General features: G+C 37.1%; 1 protein-coding gene across 2 annotated transcripts in view; it reads left to right on the top strand.

Moving 5' to 3' along the window:
• The window catches only part of LUZP2 (leucine zipper protein 2), a 458806-nt gene that overhangs the window by 322175 nt on the left and 115755 nt on the right, over positions 1–20876 (top strand). For both annotated transcript variants that reach the window (XM_072793748.1, XM_072793749.1), the window contains exons 6-7: positions 570–632; positions 6420–6482. In XM_072793748.1, the coding sequence (XP_072649849.1) occupies positions 570–632; positions 6420–6482 (126 nt within the window). The remainder of the gene's footprint in view (positions 1–569; positions 633–6419; positions 6483–20876) is intronic.

Below are 20876 nucleotides of genomic sequence, written 5' to 3'. Positions count from 1 at the left end.
CAGAGGGCTATCACACCTGTCCAGACTCAGGCCCAGCAGGGAGAGTCCACTGACCAAGCCTGGAAAAAGAAATGGCTTCTGAGCATCAGGAAGTCCTTTGAGTAGCACGCCAGGCCTCTAGAATATAACACTCAAATACTATCGTCTTTAAAGGGAATACAGATCCTAGTGGGTCTGTGACTACATTAACTAGGATCCAGATGATAGTCAAAAAAAAAAAAAAAATGCTGCTGTTTAGAGACGTGCTTTCAGAAACCAGAATCAATCGCAGATTTGCAACTACAATTACTTTATAACACAAAAATATGCCAACATAATAAAACAGCATTAAATGTAAGGCCAAATAAAGTTCCATATTTTTAAATGAGCGTGTTCGTGCTAATACATCAAAGTTTGAATTGAAAGAAACATTCTTTTACATTACACGTCCCCCTCATTTGTACAAATCCATTACATCTCCTACCCTGAAGGACTTATCCGTGAACAAAACAGAGAAATGCACCTGACGTATTTAAGGAATTGTTAGTGTTTTATGACTTCTTAGCAATAAACTATGTTTCTTTTAACAGAATAAAAGTCTGAAGAACAAACTCTTGTCAGGAAGCAAGCTGTGTGGCATCCATGCAGAAGAGGTGAGTACATATTCTAGCTTCAATGGGATGTATAGTGCCGAAGTAGTAGTGCCAAATTCTTCTGTATTAACCCAGAAATCTGGAGACTTCTTCTTTCACTAATATAAATGAAAACACTGGAATAGAAAAATGAAAACAGATTTTAAACTTTTAGGCGTTTTTGGATATTTTAAAATTGTATAACAACAACAAAAAAAGGGCAGCTAAGCATCACTTCCCTAAAGAGATTTTATGGATTCCTTCCTTAACTGGATTATCAGGATTTTCTTAATAGCAAATACCTGGAGGTCCACGAAGTTTTCATTTTTTGAACTATTTATGTGATGATGTCTACAGAGTTTTGCAATGACAACTAAATGTCAGAATGAGGATTCCGGGGTTCACCATAAGCCTCAAGAAACAAATCCAATCATTGGTTCTACTTGCTAGGCAGGAAAATTACTGCATGTGTTTCTTAGTGGTGGTGGCAGGGGAGTCCTTCTGGTTAATCCAGATTTAAGTAAAATCAATTTCCTGTACTTCTGATTTCCCAAATCCATCGGTGCTTTATGATCCTCTATTTAATGTCACAGACACGGAGCTCATGTAATTCTTCGTGATAGTAACGTGATAGTAGAGAGAGTGTCCTATGTACTAGTCAGTGCTTATACCTGGAGAAGAGACCTCGGTCACTGTGTTAGCCGAATCCTCCAACAAGCACACCAGAGATGAGAGTCTTTGTGCAAGGGATTTATTAACGGACAAACCTATGAGCAATAAAGAGCAAGCATGAGAGTCTTTAGGCCACAATGTAGATCTGATGTTTGCGAAGGAAGGGGGAAGGATGACAGTTTAGATAGAACAAGAAAAGTGGCTCACACAAGCTAAGTTTAACCCCTTTCCCACAGTAGTTAGAAGTAAGGCACAAAACTGGTGAAGTACCTCTATAATCTCCAATTGTGGAACCACCTTTTGTTTCAATGACCTTTTCTTGCTATTATTACCCTCTAGCAGAAGGAATGGGGAAGATTACCTGGTGACTCACAAGCATTGCTTTTTAGAAGTCCAACCAGGAGGTAGTGACGCATGTCTTACCGTACCCTGTCTGCCAGGCCTAGGTCACACGCCCAGCCAAACTGAATGGTATCTGGAAAATGTCGTTAGGTTGGTAGGTTGGTGGCCATGTGACTATCCAGATCTTGTTTTTGTTTTTTGTTTTTTGTTTTTGTTTTTTGTTTTTTTTTTTTAGTGAACAAGCTGAGAATATTCCCTGATGGACTTGTAAAAGTCATTGCCATAAACACTCAAGTTAGAGTCTAACATGAAATAGAATAACCTCTGCTTATAATGCCTTCACAATATTACACATGAAATGAGTAGAAGTGCTCAATACATGGAAACTAAAGGTTGATGCTCCTTAAATGAATAACCAGTGGAATGGCTTGTAGATTTGGGCCAGTGTAGTGTTTTGTTTTTTTGTTTCTTTTTTTTGTTGTTTTTTTTTCTCATTATACTTTTCTATCCAAATAGACATAGACACATTGTCTAATTTACTAGGTTTCTAGAAATATTAATGTGTAGCATACAGTCTCTGGATATTATTTATAAGAGGGTGAGCAAGTGGAACCAATTTTTGAATAAGGATTATGTGGACTGAAGCCATTACTTGAGGGTTCCCATGTTCCCAGTCTCCACGACACTCCCAAAAGAGAGATGGCCTCTAGGATAAGTTGTCTGTGCTGTACAGAAACAAACAAACAAATGAATAAATAAGCAACAATAATAATCTGGGTCTGTCTGTATTTTTTAGACCCTTACTTCAAGTATTATTCATTTTTTAAAAATTTATCTCAATTCTTTAGAAAATATATTGTATCTACATTTTAATTTATGAATTCCTAGATGCTTCATATATTAGCACTGCATAATGTTGAAATTAATTTATTCATTTGACCTATCTCTCTATGGAAAAAAAAATAGAGTTTAACATTCTGGGCGATAGAGGCATATGTTTCTGTTTTTGCTTTTTTTTTTTTTTCTGTCACAAAAACACTTCCCAAGAATGCAATAATAAATGCAGTTATTTATTTTAACACCACCACTACTACCAAAACAAAACAGTGATGTCGTCTATCAGCTTAGGAGCTACAATGAGCTGTCTTCTAAATCAGTGACCCTAAACTATTCATAGATAAATAAGTATCCAAATCCCATTGACACCTAATGGAGTGCCAATATTTTAATTTGCCGAGGTAGGATATTGAAAACAGTAGAGTCTACTACAAATACCACTACCATCATATTCACTATTATTTCATGAAGGGAATGCTACTTGGACATGGATTGTGGAAAAGAAAAACCTCAGAAATTAGCTAAAATGTTCTATCATGGCCACCTTCTTTGTCTTCACCTTCTCCATCTTTTTATTATACTCACAATCATCACCACCATCATCACAAACTTCATTTCACTGTAGACTTGTGAAAACTTCATGACACAAACATGTAAAATCGCATTTATAAATCGCTAGTTTTAAAAACTACTAAAATCCCCAATATAGTAATAGCTCAATGGTTTGAAGATTACCCCTCTGACAGTTTTAATTTTTCAAAATGATGCTCTAGGAAGCTAAAAGAAAACAAAGTGTCAATGGGGTTTTAGATCAATGCGCTTTACAAATGCACTCAGCTTAAAATGTATTTATTCTTTGCATATTCTTGTCAGATCGTTAGATAGGATTTTGCTTTTTAACTCACTGAACATTAGAAGATGGCTGGAATATACAATGCAGAGAAGTGATGGGTGACTGTGATGAATATTTCTAAGAAAAAAATATTTATAAACAACTTTATGTAAGGAAATTAGCTGTTCTTGCTCATTTAGCGCCGAACAAAGATGTGTGGGCTTTTATTATGTAGCTCCTGAATGAATCACTGCATAATACAAAAATTGATGTTTTAATAATTCAAGTTACGAATAAAAGTTTATATTATCTTTTATGTATTCAGCATAAATATGCATTAAAACGAACACCCAAAATGGTTAAAATTAGTCCTTTCTGACACTTAAAATATAGAGCATTAATTATTTGGAAGAATAGAAGTGAAATTGGGCAAACCATGCACACCATATGTGGTGGTAATCTTTCATTCCCCATTGATATTGGTCAAATTTAGTTTGGAAAAATAAATAAATAAAATCTGTTTACTAAAGAGACTATCCTGGCTGTAAATTAGCCCTGGACCACAGATTGGAACAGCAGGGAGACAATGAACTGTGCGTTTGAAGTTGGAGAAGATAACAGAAATAATTCTTTATTGAAATCAGTAGCACAAAATTAAGTATAGCCATGGAAACCAGCAAATGTCTTGGAGATGAAGGTAATGTAATGAGAGAGAGATGCTGTGTCCGGAATATCGCTATTTGGGGTTACTTGGGGAATGTTGTGGCAGGAGAAGAGAGTTGCAATAAATGTAGACTCCTGCAGTAGAGGTGTGAATTCAGGGCACCGATGAGTTTTTACTCTTAGGAGGTAGGACCGACCATACACATACAACAATGGCTCTTCAGCTTCTTCTGCATTATATCATGCATTTCACTTTCACTAAACCTATCAAGGGAAAGAGGATTCCTTTTTTATGGAAATGAAAAAAAAATAGTAGTTAGTTTGTAAGAAACCACAAATCCTTGCTTCTTCTAGGTATAGAGTTTAATCGCATAGTTCTGAATTGTTAGTGTTGAACTCTTTCTCCCTGCCTCCCTTCCTTCCTCCTTCCTTCCTTCTCTCTCTGTCTCAAATCATCACTCTCCCCCCTTCATTTTCCTCTCTCCCTCTTCCCTTGTCTCTTCTTCCTTTCCTTTATTTCTTTTCATCCGCTCTTATCAATTTCCTGATTCACTAGATCACAAGATGCAGTTGGTTCATGGTAGGGATGTCTGGGAAAACCGTTTCTAATAGTTGATCCTTGTGCTGGTGCAAGACAGAACGTGTAAGATTCTGCTCTAATTGACGGTGCTTCCAGAATTAGACACTAATCTAGGAATTATGACACCATCAGAATACAGTGTCCCACGTGGCAAACTCCGCTACCTTGCATCATTAGCCGTGTTCTGTATATAATAGGAAACCGATTCCGAGTGTAGCCACAGCTGGTTCAGTGAAAGACTCATATACGTTGAATGGAAGCTTGGAAAATTATATTTCAAAAATATGAGTGGGCTCCATTTGTTGACGAGGACCTTTGTCACAGCTTACTGGGATATAATAGTCCCACGAAGATCTTGTGGTTAGTATGTACTATGGCCAGCGACTTTTAAAATTGAAGTTTGAGATAAAGTTTACATACAATTCATCCTTCTTAAGTATACAGTTGGATGGGTTTGACCAATGTATGTGTTAAGGATAGAGAACATTTCAGCATCCCCAGAGTTTTCTCTTGCTGTTTTATAATCTCTACCACAAATCCCCAGCCAGTGTCACCTACTGGCCTGATTTCTGTCCCTCTTTTTTTTTGTCTTTTTTTTTAGAATACCGTATAAATGGCATTATACAAAAGATAGCTTCTAGTGACTGGAGAATTTCACATAGTGCAATGCTTTTGAAATCCGTCCGCACTGTTGCAAGCTTCAGTACTTATATTCTAGTATTTCATGAATGTACCATAAAGTGTTTGCTCTTCACCAGTTAATGGACATGTAGGTCATTTCCAACTTCTGACTCGTACGAAAAAAGATACTATAAGCATTTACATATATTATAATTTCTCTTGGTCAAATACCTAGAAAGAAATGCTATACAATGAATGCCCTTTGTGTATGTTTGACTTTATAAGAAACCACCAAACTGTTTCCCAAAGTGACTATGCCATTTTGCATTCCTATTCAACTCTTTCATTATTTTTTTCAATTATCATTTTTTATGTGACTATGATCATCTATTTGTGTTTTTATTCTCCTACTGAGGAGTCAGTACCTGTGATTTTACATACAGGAAGACAAATAACTGAGGTCCTTATGTTGGAATGTTTGAAATTGGGTCTGCTCTGGAAAAATGGAAAGATGAGATCATTATCTGTGACTCACCAGATATACTTCCATATAGTAGTCAAGTGGTGGTGAGAGAAATTTCCTTGTTATAAAGCACTTTTATATTTGGCATAGTTCTCTGAAAAGGTACATTCTTCTACAGAACAAACACCCTTCACCTCAGCATCTTAGCATTCTAGCTGCTTCTTTTTTTTTTTTTTCCTTCCTGTCACATTTGCTTGCTGCCTTCCCTTTGGACATACGTCAAATTCAAACTTGGTTGTCAATTTAAATTTACAAATATTTAATCTTTAAAAAGAAGTGATTGCAAATAAGCAGTGAAAACTGAGGCATACATAGTATATTTAGCGTCTAAAATTGGATTGTTGAACGTGCTCTGGTGACTAAAATTCTCTGTGTGTATGTGTAGTCTTTTTTGGTTGGGGGAGGAGGATGCTGGAGAGAGAAACAATAAACTACTTTTAAAAGGCAAAATATTGCCTTTTAAAAATATGGTTCCTATTATATGTCATCTAAACTCAAATTGAAAAATTAAAAGTTTAAAAGTAAAATTTCTACAAAAAAATAAAATAATATGGTTCCTTTGCAGAGGATTAGGTTTTCTCCTCCTGCCTAGACTGGCTGGATGTCCAACTTCTAGAGCAGAGATTAAACTTTTGCTTGACTGCAAAATTCATTCCTGAACAGCTTAAAACAATTTTAATATTCAAGTTTGAAAGTGTAAATGAAATTAGGCACTAATATATGTTTCTGTTCTTGCAGTCAAAAAAAATCCAAGCCCAGCTGAAGGAGCTTCGTTACGGGAAGAAAGATTTATTATTTAAGGTGAGCGTTTTCCTCACCTCCTTTCCCCCTCTACCTGTCCAATACATAAACTACAATATCATTGAGGTTAAATTTAATTTCTGGATTTTCATAAGAATTACAGCTGTATTTGACTGCATTGAAGGTGCTTTCATTTTCTTGCTTTCTTAGTTAATGGAGACAAATGCAGGTATGGTTTCCAGGGTACATTCTTAATCAAAGGCAGGCGTCATTCCAAAGTGTTTAAAGTCCCTTTGCAACCTTCAGTTACTTTAATTCAGTATTGAGGAATATGGAACTTTCAGAATATTTACATTAAGGACAGGATAGATTGAGAGACTTTCCAGAGATGAGATCCACTGATGATCTACGTTCTTGACTTCCAGAGATCCCTGCATAAATCTCTTAATAGTACTGAGTCTTTACATTTAATCATTGTTGATTGATTTTTCTTACTGATACTTTTCTTTACAAGATTATCAAGTCAAGATCTATGTATAGGTAGACATCTACTACAAACAATGGGATAATGGCCTCCCAAAGATACCCACTTGCTAATTCCTGGCACCTGTGAAATGTATAGTTTATGGCAAAGGAGACTTTGCAGATGTGATTAAGTTAAGGATCTTCAGATAGGAAGGTTATTCCAAAATATCCAGGTGAAACCTAAATATAATCAAACAAGTCCTTTTAAGAGTAAGACAAAAAAGGCCTAAATAAGAAGGTTATGTGATCACAGAAGCTGGAGGAGGGAAGACAATGTAAAGGATTCCCTTCTATAACCTTCAGAAAGAACCAGCCATACCAACCCCTTGATCTTAGTCCCATAAAATTTATTTCAGACATCTGACTTTCAAAACTGTGAGAGTACTTTTAAAAAATATATTTTTATTTAATGATTCATGAGAGAGACAGCAAGAGAGAGCAGAGAGACATAGGCTGAGGGAGAAGCAGGCTCCATGTGGGGAGCCTGATATGGCACTCGATCCCGGATCCCAGGATCATGTCCTGGGCCAAAGGCAGATGCTCAACCGCTGAGCCACCCAGGGATCCCGAGAATCTATTTTTTAAAGCCACTTAGTTCATGGTACTTTGTTATAGCAGCAAGATGAAACTTAGATACTTTTTCTATCTCCCTTGAGCAAGAGGAAATAAGAGGTAGGTGTCTAACTGTTGTTCTTATGGTCCACGTGCATTTCCCAATGCAATAGAGTGATGGAATATTAGGCTCTTAGTAGGAGTAATAATTTGTTTAATAAATAATAAGTGTGAATTACATTGTATGTAATATTTTTTAAATGTTTTCATTAGAGTGATCAGCCCAACTACAAGTGCAAGTTTTAAGTTAAAGAAGGAGAATTCCTCATTTTATTTAATAGATGGAAAATCCCACAGTTTTTCCGGTGAAAACAATAAGAAATGGCACATTTCTCTTCTTCAGCCCCTTTACTTTTGGCTCAGAGTCAAGGTGTTCCTATTACGTCAACCAATATTTTTTTAAAGATTTTATTTATTTATGTGAGTGACACAGAAAATGAGAGAGACATATAAAAATCATGAACAGGGAGAAGGGCAGAGGGAGAAGCAGACTCCCAGCTGAGCGAGGAGCCCGATGTGGATCAATACCAGGACCCTGAGATCATGACCTGAACTGAAGGCAGATGCCAACCAAGGACCCCCAACCAATATTTATTAAATATTCATTTCATGTGAAGCATGAATCTAGAGATTATCTTGCCATTTGCTCTTATATCAATATGCTTCTTGCCTTTTTTTTCACCTCATTTACACCAAGCTTTCCCCAGCACACCACGAAAACTGTGAATTCTCATTAATGCTTACCGACCCCTGCTTCTCAGCATTTTGTTCGTTATATGTGATAAGTAGATAAAAGTATAAAACCCAAGGCCTTTTCTTATCTACCTTTAATCTTTCATACTGAGACTCGAGCTCAGGGTATCTTAACTCCTATAGTCAGGTTGGCCTTAGCTCTTTGCAGTCATCAACAATAAATCACTGAAATTGGAAGAGAAAGGGCATGCACATCTGTGTGTATGTGTATTTTCTCATTTGTAGAGAAATTTCTAGTTCTCTGTCAATTAGTTTAACTTCATAATATCAGGAATGCTATAAAACAAATCCAAGCTCTCTAGAACTGATAAGCTTTAGTTGGTAGGCTGAGAAATTTATGTGAAGATAGATCATGTGAAGCTTTTAAAATCTTTTGAATTTCATTTCCCAAATTGAAGAGTTAGCAAAAGAAAATTTGGGAGAAGAAAATGAGGAGATCCAATAATTTTCAGTGATTTACTTCTTCATAATATGCTAGTTGTTGAATATACATTAGTAATTTATCAACTTTCAGAAATTACCCAAATCAGGATTTGTTGAAGTTCTTTATGACTTGAAAATGAGACATTATTTGTAAGCCTTGTTATTTCATGTCAATTTGATAGGAGCACTTATATATGAAACCAGGTGAATTGCGTATGAATAGACCATAAAGTTGAGTAAATTAGGATGCCTTCAGCCATATACACTCTCCAAAAAGCTGTTTAACAGCAAGGTTTGTATTAAATAAGATAATGAGAGGTCTATAAGCATGACATTTTTTTTTTTCCTTAGTCAGTAGCTAAACAATGTCAACGGGACCAAGTTTTTTTAGTTTTCGTACCTTTCCATATCACGATCCTCAACTAAGTTTTGATTCTCCACTGTATATGATAGTGGTTCAAGATTTATATGCTGTTTGTTCAACTTTGTACAAAGAGAAGAAAAGGAAGGGGCGCTTGTCCTTCAGTGTCATAATTCTTGTAAAGGAGATTTTTTAAGATGTTTTCCCAGTCTTGGTCAAGTATCCATGCAAAAGAAGTGAGGCCTTAGTATTTTCAGCTTCCATTGTGAAAACAGTTTCTGCGATGATATCTTCATTCATTCATCTCAATGGCACCCACTCATTTGATTTGCCTCCTACTCTATCAACAATGTACATTTTAAGTCTTACGTAAACATATGTTGAATGAATATATACACACACACATATATATGGGCACATGCACATACATACATGCATACATAAGTGGACGTGTCATGGCAGTACATAGTAGAAACTCACGTACATAATCCCAGAGGGCATGTGACCACAGAAATGCACCATTCATTTTTGAAAATTACCCACAGAACATCTTTGGTAATATTTTGCTGAACTCTGAGTAGTAGAGGATTCTAGTTTCCCTGAAAATTGTTCAATTTTGAATAGATTTGATAGTTTTTAGTAGAGAGAGACTTTGAAGGAGCATCGGGTCCTGTGGAAGCATTCAATTATATTTTAAAAATAATGGCATATGCTGAAAATTGCCAGATATGTTGATAAATTCAGTATCCTTATTAATGTTTCAGAGCTGGTTTTTGCTTGGGAAGGCTGCCTTAGTGGTAAACATTCTCCACTAGAGGAAGGAGTGAGGTCCTGCTGTTACCCAAGACCCGTATTACTTTTATTCTCCTTGATTCCACTTGGAGATGATATTCTCTGGAATTTCTACTCTCCATTTTGCTGCTCTCTTTTACTTTTATATATACACTTGTTTAATTTCAGAAGTATTATTTTCTCATTGTAGAAAAAAAAATTAAAAAAAAAACTAAAAAAATTCTGGGGCACCTGGGTGGTATATAAATCTTGAACCACTATCATATACACTGGGGAATCATGACTTAGTAAGTTGAGGATCGTGATATGGAAAGGCACAAAAACCAAAAAACTTGGTCCTGTTGAGATTGTTTAGCTACTGAATAATAATAATAGGTTAAGTGTCCCAACTCTTGATTTCAGCTCAGATGATGATCTTAGGGTCCTGGGATTGAGGTCCTTTTCAGGCTCCATGCTCAGTGGGGAGTCCGCTTGTCCCTCTCCCTCTGCTCCCTCCTCCCAATCGCTCTCTCTCTCCCAAATAAATGACATCTTTAAACAAATTTAAAAAATCCACTTAAAATCAATGTATTTTTTAAAGGATTTTATTTATTTATCCATGAGAGACAGGGGGTGGGCAGAAGGAAAAGCAGGCTCCCCAAGGAGCAGGGGGCCTTATGCGGGACTTGATCCCATGACTGAGATCATGACCTGAGGCAAAGGCAGATACTTAACTGACTGAGCCACCCAAGTGTCCACAACACAGAATATTTTGAAATATTTTATATTTCTGTTTTAGTTCCTTTTATACTTGGCATAATCTGCCTTTTGATTAATAGGTTTAAAGTGTATATTATATATTCTGCTCTTCCACATAATTTTAAAACATAAAGCATCCTTCATTTCTTTGTAAAAATCTAAATGAGTAAATTTTCATATGAATATGCCAAAAGTGACTCAACTTTAGCCTTATAAATATTTGTGCACCTGTCTATTCATATGTGTTGTGATTTTAACTTACACTATGATGAAAAATGTGTTATTTCTAACTTGAGACATAATTTTTATTGAACATATGTAACTATAAAGTAATTCACTAAAATTATTGAAAAATTTTGATGTTATTGGTACCTAGTACACTTTTCTGAATTTAGTTTTCTTTTTTAAGTTTATTGAGGAATAATTGACAAATATAATTGTATATATTTAAAGTGTACAGCATGATGATTTGATATACATAAACATTGTGGAATGATTACCAAGATCAAGATTATTAACACATTCATCACTTCACATAATTATTTGGGTGTGTGTGGTGAGCATGATTTAGAGCTACTCTCAGTGACAGTTATATCGTGCTGTACATTTGGTCCTTAGAACCTATTCTTATAAATGAAAATTCCTTTTTTTTTAAAGATTTGTTTACTTATTTATTTGAGAGAGGGATAGAGAGGGAGAATAAGTGGGCGGGGGCAGAGGGAGAGGGAGAAGCAGGCTGTCTGAGGAGGAGGGGGCCCGATGCAGGGCTTGTTCCCAGAACCCTAAGATCATGACCTGAGCCGAAGGCAAACACAACCAGCTGAGCCACCAAGGGACCCCTATAAATGGAAGCTTCTATGCTTTGGCATCCATCACCCCATTTCCCCACTCTCCCTGCCCCTGGTGACCATTGATTCTGTTTCTATAAAACTAGCTTTAAAAAAGAAAGATTCCCGTATATAATAATACCATAGTAATGAAATCTGGTATTTGTCTTTCTCCTTGGTTTATTTGGTTGGCTTATTTCACTTACCCTAATGTCCTCCATGTCTATCTATGTTGTCATAAATGTCAAGATTTTTTTTTCCTTTTTATGATTGAATAACATCCTGTTGAGCATACCACAGTTTCTTTATCCAGTTATCCACTGAAGGACATGTGGGTGGATTACATGTCTTGGCTACCGTGTATTATGCTATGGTGAACACAGCTATGCAGATACTCTTCATGAGATTGATTTCATTTTTGCAAATATATACACAGAAAGAGGATTGCTGGATCATGTGGTAGTTCTCTTTGTAAATTGTGTGTGTGTGTGTGTGTGTGTGCAATGTAGTGATTTGACAGTTCTCTACATTACACAGCGCTCACCGTGATAAATGTACCTACCATCTGTCACCATCTAGTGTTATAATACTGTTGACTGTATTCCCTATGCTGTCCTTTTCATTTCCAACCAAGACTTATTTTATAACCAGAAGTTTCATTTTAATTTTTAAGGAGCCAAGGTACTGCTTTCCATAATAGCTATACTAATTTACATTTCCACCAACAACGTATAAGAATTCCCTTTTCTCCACATCCTTCCCAACATTTGCCATCTCTTGTGATTGAGAATAACAATCCTAACGGATTTTGATCTGCATTTCTGTAATGATTAGCGATATTGAGCACCTTTTCATGTACTTGTTGGCCATTTTGGGTATTGACACCTTTATTGCACATATGGTTTGAAAATATTTTCTTTTGCTCTGTAGGTTGCCTTTCTAATGTATTGATGATTTCCTTTCAGTACAGAAGTTCTTTAGTTTGATGTATTCTGCTGGTTTATTTTGCCTTGCGTTGTCTTTACTTTTATCTTCTTATCCAGAAAAATCAATTAGGACCAATGTCAAGAATCTTTTTCCCTATGTTATATTCCAGGAGTTTTATGGTTTCAGGTCTTTAAGTATTTAGTCTGTATCAAGTTAATTTTTTATGAATGATAAAAAGATAGGGAAGCAGTTTTATTCTTTTGCATGGGAATGTCTAATTTACCCAGCACCATTTATTGAAAAGACTATTATTTCCTCATTGTCTATTCTTGGTGCCTTTGTTGCAAATAGATCAACGGTGTATACATGGGTTTATATTTGTGCCCTCTCCTCTGCTCCACTGGTCTGTCTGTCTGTACGCCGGTAGCATGATGTTTACTATATAGCTTTGTGATATAGCTTGAAATCAGGAAACCTCATACCTCCTGCTTTGCTCTTTCTCAAGATTGCCTTGGTGGTTCAGAATCTTTCAGGATTCCATACACATTTCAGGATAGTCTTTTGTTTCTATTTGCAGAAAATAACACTGGGATTTTGAAAGGGATTGCACTGAATCTGTAGGTCTCTCTGCGTGTTATAGACCTTCCCTGATGGTGGTGCGTTCAAGCTTTGCATTGGAACCTGGGGGTGGTGTTCATAGCAGCAGTAGCAGCAGCAGCAGCACAGGTCCAGTACTGGCAGCCCAGTACCATGACTTGGGACCCAGGAGCAGGGCTCAGACCGTCAGCCAGGTGGTTCTCAGCAATGATGGGTCGGAGCCAGGACCTGGGAATGTGGAGGGCAGGGCTCCGAGAAGTGGCAGCTTGAGTCACAATTATGGCAAAGCACCGAGGCATCCCAATCCTGGAAGGAGGGGCCGGGGGACCCTGGGGGCAAGGCTCACTGCAAGGACAGCTGCAGCCCTGAGGAGGAGATGCAGCAGCAGGGGCTCCGAAGGCTCCATCAGCTGGGATCCGCCTTGGAGAAGACTGTGGCCATCCTTGGTACCAAAGGCTGCGAACTCCCGCAGGGGTGAGGCTCACTGGGACTCTTCTGCTCTGCCTCTCCCTGTGGGGTGACATTTCTCTGTGCGGATTCCTCCTGCCACTGAGCTGCTCTGGATTGGGGGATTTGCACCAGAGATAAAATGCTTCCTATGGTGTTCTGTGCTTGGCCAGCCTCGGTTTTTGAGTCCCACAGTAGTTTGGCTGCTTCTTCATTGTAGGTCACAGCTTTCCCTGAGCTATTTTCATCAGTTTGTAGCTGTTTTGCTGTTTTTGTGGGGAGATGAGTGTTGGGACCTCCCAGCCCCCCACCCCCCCTTGCTGAGGTCACCTTTCTCATTAAAATTGTGACAGCTGGCTCTCCCATTAGTACAGTAAGAAAAAGAAGTGTATTTAACTACGACTTCTTCAGTCCCGGATATTCTCATTAAAGAAACAAGAATGCATGAACAGGTAAGTAAATATATTAATCTGCTCAGGCTGATGTAAAAAATATCATGGAAATAAATGTCATAGACTTGGTGACTTAAACAGTAGGGATTTACTTTCTCAGTCTAGAAGCTTGCAATTCTGAGACCTAGGTCTGGCTGTGTTTGGTTTCTGCTGAGGTCTCTTTTCCAGGTTTGCAGACAGGCACCCTTTGACGACGTCCTCACTTGGAGAGTGAGCCAACTCTCTGGAATCTCTCCTTCTCAGGACAGTAATCCCTCCCTGACCAGGTCCCCACGCTTAGGACTTTATTTTACCTTAATTACCTCCTGCAAGGATAGTCACATTGGGGGTGAGGCCTTTAATGTGTGTATTTTGGAAGGGGCGGGCACGGTTCAGTCCACTGCTGTCATTAAGTAAATAATGCGTTCAAGAAAGCAGTAACAAACTGTGTTGTTGTGAGAGATTACAAAAAGAGAATTACTGCTTGAATTTGCCATGAAAATGACTACTGGGCCACTTGAACATTTTTTTTTTTTTTTAATGTAAGCCACTTAACTTCATTTGCTCACTTTTGTTTGATAATTTCAAAACAATTTCCGCAATGGTCCCAGTCACCAAAAATTGACTTTATCAACTTCCCTGGCGATGTAGGAAATGATGGACAATTTGAGAATCTATGATCAGATTCTCGAAAGGAGACATTTCTGAGTTTAACTGGAAGTTAGGTCTGAACTCACTTTCACGTGTTATAAGCTGTGTGGTAAATACAGCCTGGCAGGGAAGCTTCATGTGTATACATTTTGACCAGGACAAGTTTCCTTAACTGATTTTCTTTGTGTGGAGACTGACTTTTTATCTTATGCCTTTGCTGAAGGTTTCGTTCAAGATGTGTTGCTAACATTTGGTCTTTTATACCCTAAGTGTAATGTCAGTCTTCACTGAATATTGCATTTATAGGAAGTGTATATTTATATACAATAATGCATGGCATGTTATTGGTAAATATGTGCAAAATATGTTTTTAAGGAATCGCACTGCCTCTATCTAACTGCATAATCTTGTAACTGTAAAACAGAAAATCTTGAGTAATAATAACAAATGGCACATATTGAACACTAACTCTGCACTTGTAAGAGATTTTGCTCTGTATTTTATGTGCATTAGCTCATTTACTCCTCAAAACAATTTAGGTATGTATGATGTATTGAGGTATTGGGCCTATTTGTGTACGTATACATATGCACATATATATACAGACCATAACGTGTGTGTGTGTGTGTGTGTGTGTGTACAAAGGGAGACAAATTAATGGTCCTCAATATAGTATATAACTGAGGAAGGATTCACATCTCTCGTATGTATTCCCAGGCAGGATCTATGTCAGTCCTCCTTCACCGCCTTTTGTTGTTTTGCTTTTTCTTATTTCCTGTAGTCTCCCTGGTGGCTGGCTCCCCATGTGGTTGTGCGTCTGCTTTCTTCACTATATAAACTCCTGTCGGTCTTCCTACTTGCTTACTAGTTGTAGCAAACGTTGAATATTCCATCTTGCTTTGTGCCCTGGGATTTATGCATCTTGGTCGATGTCCTGATCTTAGGTCCCGATCTTCGAATTTGGTCCCAATACCCAGCCTTTACCCCACATTCCAATAGGCTGAGACATTCAATTTGTGTGCATTCTATCGTTTCACGAAAAGAACTATGACATATTATACCTTCCCTGAGTGATACTGGTCTTGTAATTATTTCTGTTATTTATTGAATAAGACCAATTAAGTAATATCATGTGTCCTTCAGTATTTGAAGTAAAATGGCTAATTAGTCAAATCATTGCTTATAAGGGGTTGACAGCCTAGTGATAAAAAATAATATAGTCTATCTTTTTATAACAGATGTACATTACATTAGTCTCAAGTATACAACACGGTGATTCAAGTTTTCTGTATGTTACGCTGTGCTCACCACAAGTGTAGCTGCCATCTGTCGCCACACAGCGCTGTTACCATACCCTTGACTCTATGCCCTATGCTGTGCTTTTATTCCCATGATTTCTTCCTTCCCTAACTGGAAGCCTGTCTCTCCCACTCTCCTTCATCCATATTGCCAGTCCCCCACACCCTTCCCTCCTGACAACTATCATTTTGTTCTCTGTGTTTAGAGGTCTGATTTTGCTTTTTATATGTTTATTTATTTGTCTTTCGGGATCTGTATATGGATGAAATCTTATTTGTCTGTCTCAGTCTGATTTATTTTACTTAATATCATACCCTCTAGGTCCATCCATGTTGTTGCAAATGACATGATCTTGTCCTTTTTATGGCTGTGTGTTATCCCATTGCCTCTGTGTGTGTGTGTGTGTGTGTGTGTGTGTGTGTGTATACACATATATATATATATATGTCTTTCTTACCCATTTGTATATTTATGAACACTTAGGTTGCTTCCATATCTTGGTTATTATAACTTTTAAAGATCACAAGTGTTGGCTAATAAAAATTGCTAGAGATTTTAGCTGTTCCCTTAGATTTACAAGCTTAAGTTCACTTTATGATTTTTCACTATGGAAGGAGACAAGATGGCCTTCGCATTTCACAAAAATAGGAAACAGCATGAGAATCACTATGCCTTATATATACTTAACATTTTATACTGTACCCAGTACTGTTACCAACATTATTGCATCCTCATCACAACCCCTATGAGACAGAGAAGGGAAGTTGTGGGAATCCATCTAACAGTGAAGGAATTGAGGCCTTTAGAAGTTTGACAATGAAGGCTACCAAAATATTTATTTAAAAAGCAAATTTGTTAATAGATTGAAATCATCTTAGTAAATTCATTCGTTAATTCATTCCTTTAAAATCGCTCTGACCTGTTGGAGTATCATGTCAAGTATATATGACAGAGATTTATGGTTATTACTTTGATAACTCTTTCACAGTATATATTTACATCATTGTATCAACATTCTGACATTTATTCCAGCACATTTGGTGACAGACTAGATATGCCCAGTCCCTCTGAAATTCAGACATCAACGTGGCATGTGTTCTCTTTGGTATTTTCTCTAGGAACCAGATGTGCTCAACCTGGTATCCTCACGGTTGTTTGCTCCTGAAAGCAGAAACATTGCCACATGAATTTCCTTGTATGAATACCAACAAATGTCAGATTATTTCCTGATGATTTGAATCTTCTATAAGCAGTTGCCCCATAATTTTTAAACCCCTGGGTAATTTAAGGTAATTTTTGTGCATCTGCCTCTCATTATCTTACATTTATCTCATTTTTGTGTTAAACCAGTTTTTAATGAGCAAAAGCATTTTTAGTGCCAATCATTTGTTGCAAGTGTCAAATTAACTTCAGTTAAGTGAGCTTTGGCCCTAGAATGTAGGCATCTTGGAGGAAAGGTTAGGAGGGTTACGATTTTGCTTTCTTACTTGATTTGACAAACCTTAAGGTTTTCAAAACACATTCATTTGTGACTCAAAATAATTCTACAAGTCACTTGGGGCAGGTAATCATGTCATCTTATCCTGCCTCAGAAAAACAAAGCCTGGAGATGTTAAAAGACTTGTCTGAAATCACAAAACGAATAAGTGGCGGAGTTTTATTCTAATCTCAGTCTTTGACTCCACTATATTACATTTCCCCCATTTATGTTTTATTTTGTTTCTTAGCATTATTTATAGATTATATTTTCAAGAAATATTTCCTAATGCACTCAGAGATCTAAAGAGCAGACATGGTTAGCTGGAAATTTAACTCGCTGACAAACAACAACAACAACATAATGTCTGTTGGCCACTAAAACTCAATGCATTTCCTTAAAAACATAAGCATTTTTCCGTGCAAAAATATGCTGCTTTCAGTTTAGAATTAGAAATTGCTCGGAAGAGAGGTTTCTTTTCTGACTCCCTGTATTCTCGTGATCCACCCCCTCCGTTTTTAGAACTACAGGATAGAGGTATGTTCTATGGGTAGGACAAGAGAGAGATTTGATCTTCTCCAAATCAAATCAACTTCTCAGCCTTGTTTGGTCCATGCATACCACACAAAAGCCAACAAGCCTCATTTATTTCTTCATTATTTACCTGATGATAGAGTAGACATTCAACCTATAAAGGGACACAGACAGATGTTTCCTGTCAGAAGTTGGAACAAGTTGAAAATTTATTAAACATTATTTTCCCCAAAAAAAACAGTGGGATTCTCCAAAATCCAATTTGGGACTTCTTAAGAAAACAAGCTCAGGGTTTTAAAGTGATATATCTGTGATGACACAACTTTAATCTGAATTTCCTGACTTCATGTTCACTCCCATGCTGAAAGTTATGGAATGAGTAGGTCTTATCTGTCAGGCGCTGAGCAAAGTTCTTTGCATTTGAATAAGGCCCCTTCCTGCTTTAGTGAGGGATTTGAAGTCAATGGATGCACTTCTGGAAGGTATTGACTCCTCAGAATTCGCTCATAATTTTCATAGGTTTTCAGATGACATTTTTCCGAGAATGAAGCTTCTGTAAATTATGGGATTATCAAATGTTCTATAAACATCCAAAGATTAACAGTTCAAGAACCATGGCTTTGCATATTGGCCCTTACCTTCCCCCATGCTAAGCTGTTACTGGGAGTAAGTCATCTTGCTTAATCTATTTACTTATTAGAAAACGAAGCTGTAGTCTCTGCCGGGCTGATGGCCATGTTAGAATTGATTTTTAGAAAGTGTTTATAACTTCAAATAATGTTTTTAAATTTTACCATCGAACCAAATTTTACCATCAGTTCAGGATTTGAGGAAACTGTTGTGCTGTATCACATAGGAGGACAAAATATTTTAAGTGCACTTGCAAATACATTTTACAATGCGTATATCTTTGCGTATCCCCACCCCACATCCTATGCCAGTTCCATAATTGGCTAATGCGTCATGGTGCTCTTTCCCACCAAGCTTGGATCTAGCCTCAAAACCATTCACCTTCCAAGATGTGAAGCAGATCCTAAAAGCCATCATAGTTGGTACTCAGGATAAACCTGTTTGCCATTCCTGAAAGAGCCCTGAATATTTTGCCTGTAACCTATAGTCTTCAGTTTCTACTGGAAGATTACCTCACCATTTTCTTACTGTCACAGTAAATAATACGTGTTACATGTGTTTCAAAGAGAAGTGGTCTTCATGCTTCACGAAGTGGTCTTCTTTCTAGAGAATGTTGGAGAACAAGGCCCAAGTGGGAATCATTGTGTAGAGAATCAAAATGAAGACCATGCACTTTTGATCAGCTCTAGAACATTCTCCCTTGTTCTGAGGGAATAGAGTGAGCCTTGGGTCGCTGACCTTTCCTACATGTTCTCGTCCTATTTATCATGTTGCATGTGTGTCTTGGCCTAACAAGCTACGTCCCCCACCTCCAAGACTGAGAGTGGCCCCAGTCATTTCCTTATTAGTTGCAGCTGGCTGCACATATCCTTGCTTGGAGCATATGTAGAACAGTGGCACCATCATGAGAGCTTTGGGGGAAATCACTCTCCTTCTGAGACTTGCTCAGTATATTACCATTTTAAACCAAAGCACAACATGGATGCACTGATTTCTTTAGGTCCTAATGGTTTCTTTTTCAGTATCTTTAAATAAATGAATAATTATAAATGTACATATATATATACATATATGTATATATATATATATAATATTTCAATGTGAGGCATTTTCTATTTCTTCTGAGCACACTGAAAAGTTCAATACATGCTTCTGATCAGAACTCATATTAGGTTCTAATTTATAGATTAGAAATTATGGCCTTTATAGAAATTATGGCCTTTTATAGAGTCAAATTTGAGTACCCCATAGAAGTACTGCTCAGAGACATACAACATCCTCAAATAGCTTTTCATCTCTAAAATACAGAACAATGGCAGTAATATCTCTATTCCAAACACATAGTCCTTTATTTTTAATGTGAAATAAAAAGAACAGTGAAGAAAACATGCAGCAATTTCACTCATTATGCAATTTTTTAAAGAATGTCTTGTTTTCCATATCCTTTATCTTAATGGCAATGCCAAATATAATTTCAGAAAACAAGAGCAAGTTATTGTTCTTCTTTGAATACTTCTTCTTTTGGCAACACATTTAGATGCTCCCCTTTGTCATGGCAGGACACATTTTGGAAGTATATTTGTGACTTGATTTATTTCATTTCATTGCTGTTACTCAGTTACCAGGGTGTTTGTGAACCTACACATAAAAACAGAGAAGAAGCCAATTACCTCTGAAGGTAATTGCATAGAAAGCTGCTGGAACAGACACAATTTAGAGGAATTTTAAAAAGGAGACTTCTCCATAAATTTCATAGTTTATACCAGGAATGTACAGCTTCTGAAGGCACAAGCAGAATGCCGAAGTAGTACCCATTGGGAGTGTCACTCCAGCAACGCTCCCATGCCCTCATTGGCCCTAGTCTCTCTCTCTCTCTCTCTCTCTTACATATTTGTAACAAACGAATTTTTTATTTTTAAAATTTAAATTAATTAACATATAATGTATTATTGATTTCAGAGGTAGAGTTCAGTGATTCATCAGTCTTATTTAATACCCAATCCTCATTACATCACATGCCCTCCTTCATGCCTGTCACCCAGTTACCCCATCCCTTGCCGCCCCCCGCTCCAGCAACCCTCAGTTTGTTGCCTCGAGTTAAGTGTTTCTCTCTTCTGATGATAGTTGATTTTCTTTTTAAAGATTGGGCAGAGATTTTTCTTAATGAATTCATTTTAATTTTGTTTTTTTTGCTTAATTTTTTAAATTGACATGTGTTAAATTAATTGCACTCATATAAAAATGTATAGTTGATTCTGTTTATATATTATTCGATTCCCACAGAGACGCCAAGCTCATCTCTATAAAGTAGTGTGTTCTCCCCCACAGTCTATTTGTTTTGACTCCTTCTTTATTCTTTGTCTCTATTTGTCCTTTCTATTATCTGTGCCCACTCTTGTAAGACTCCTTCAGAAGGAGAGTTTAAGTTCA

This window comes from Canis lupus, chromosome 23 (assembly GCF_048164855.1).
Source record: "Canis lupus baileyi chromosome 23, mCanLup2.hap1, whole genome shotgun sequence".
NCBI lineage: Eukaryota > Metazoa > Chordata > Mammalia > Carnivora > Canidae > Canis > Canis lupus.
This window is presented reverse-complemented; position numbering and strand designations above follow the sequence as displayed.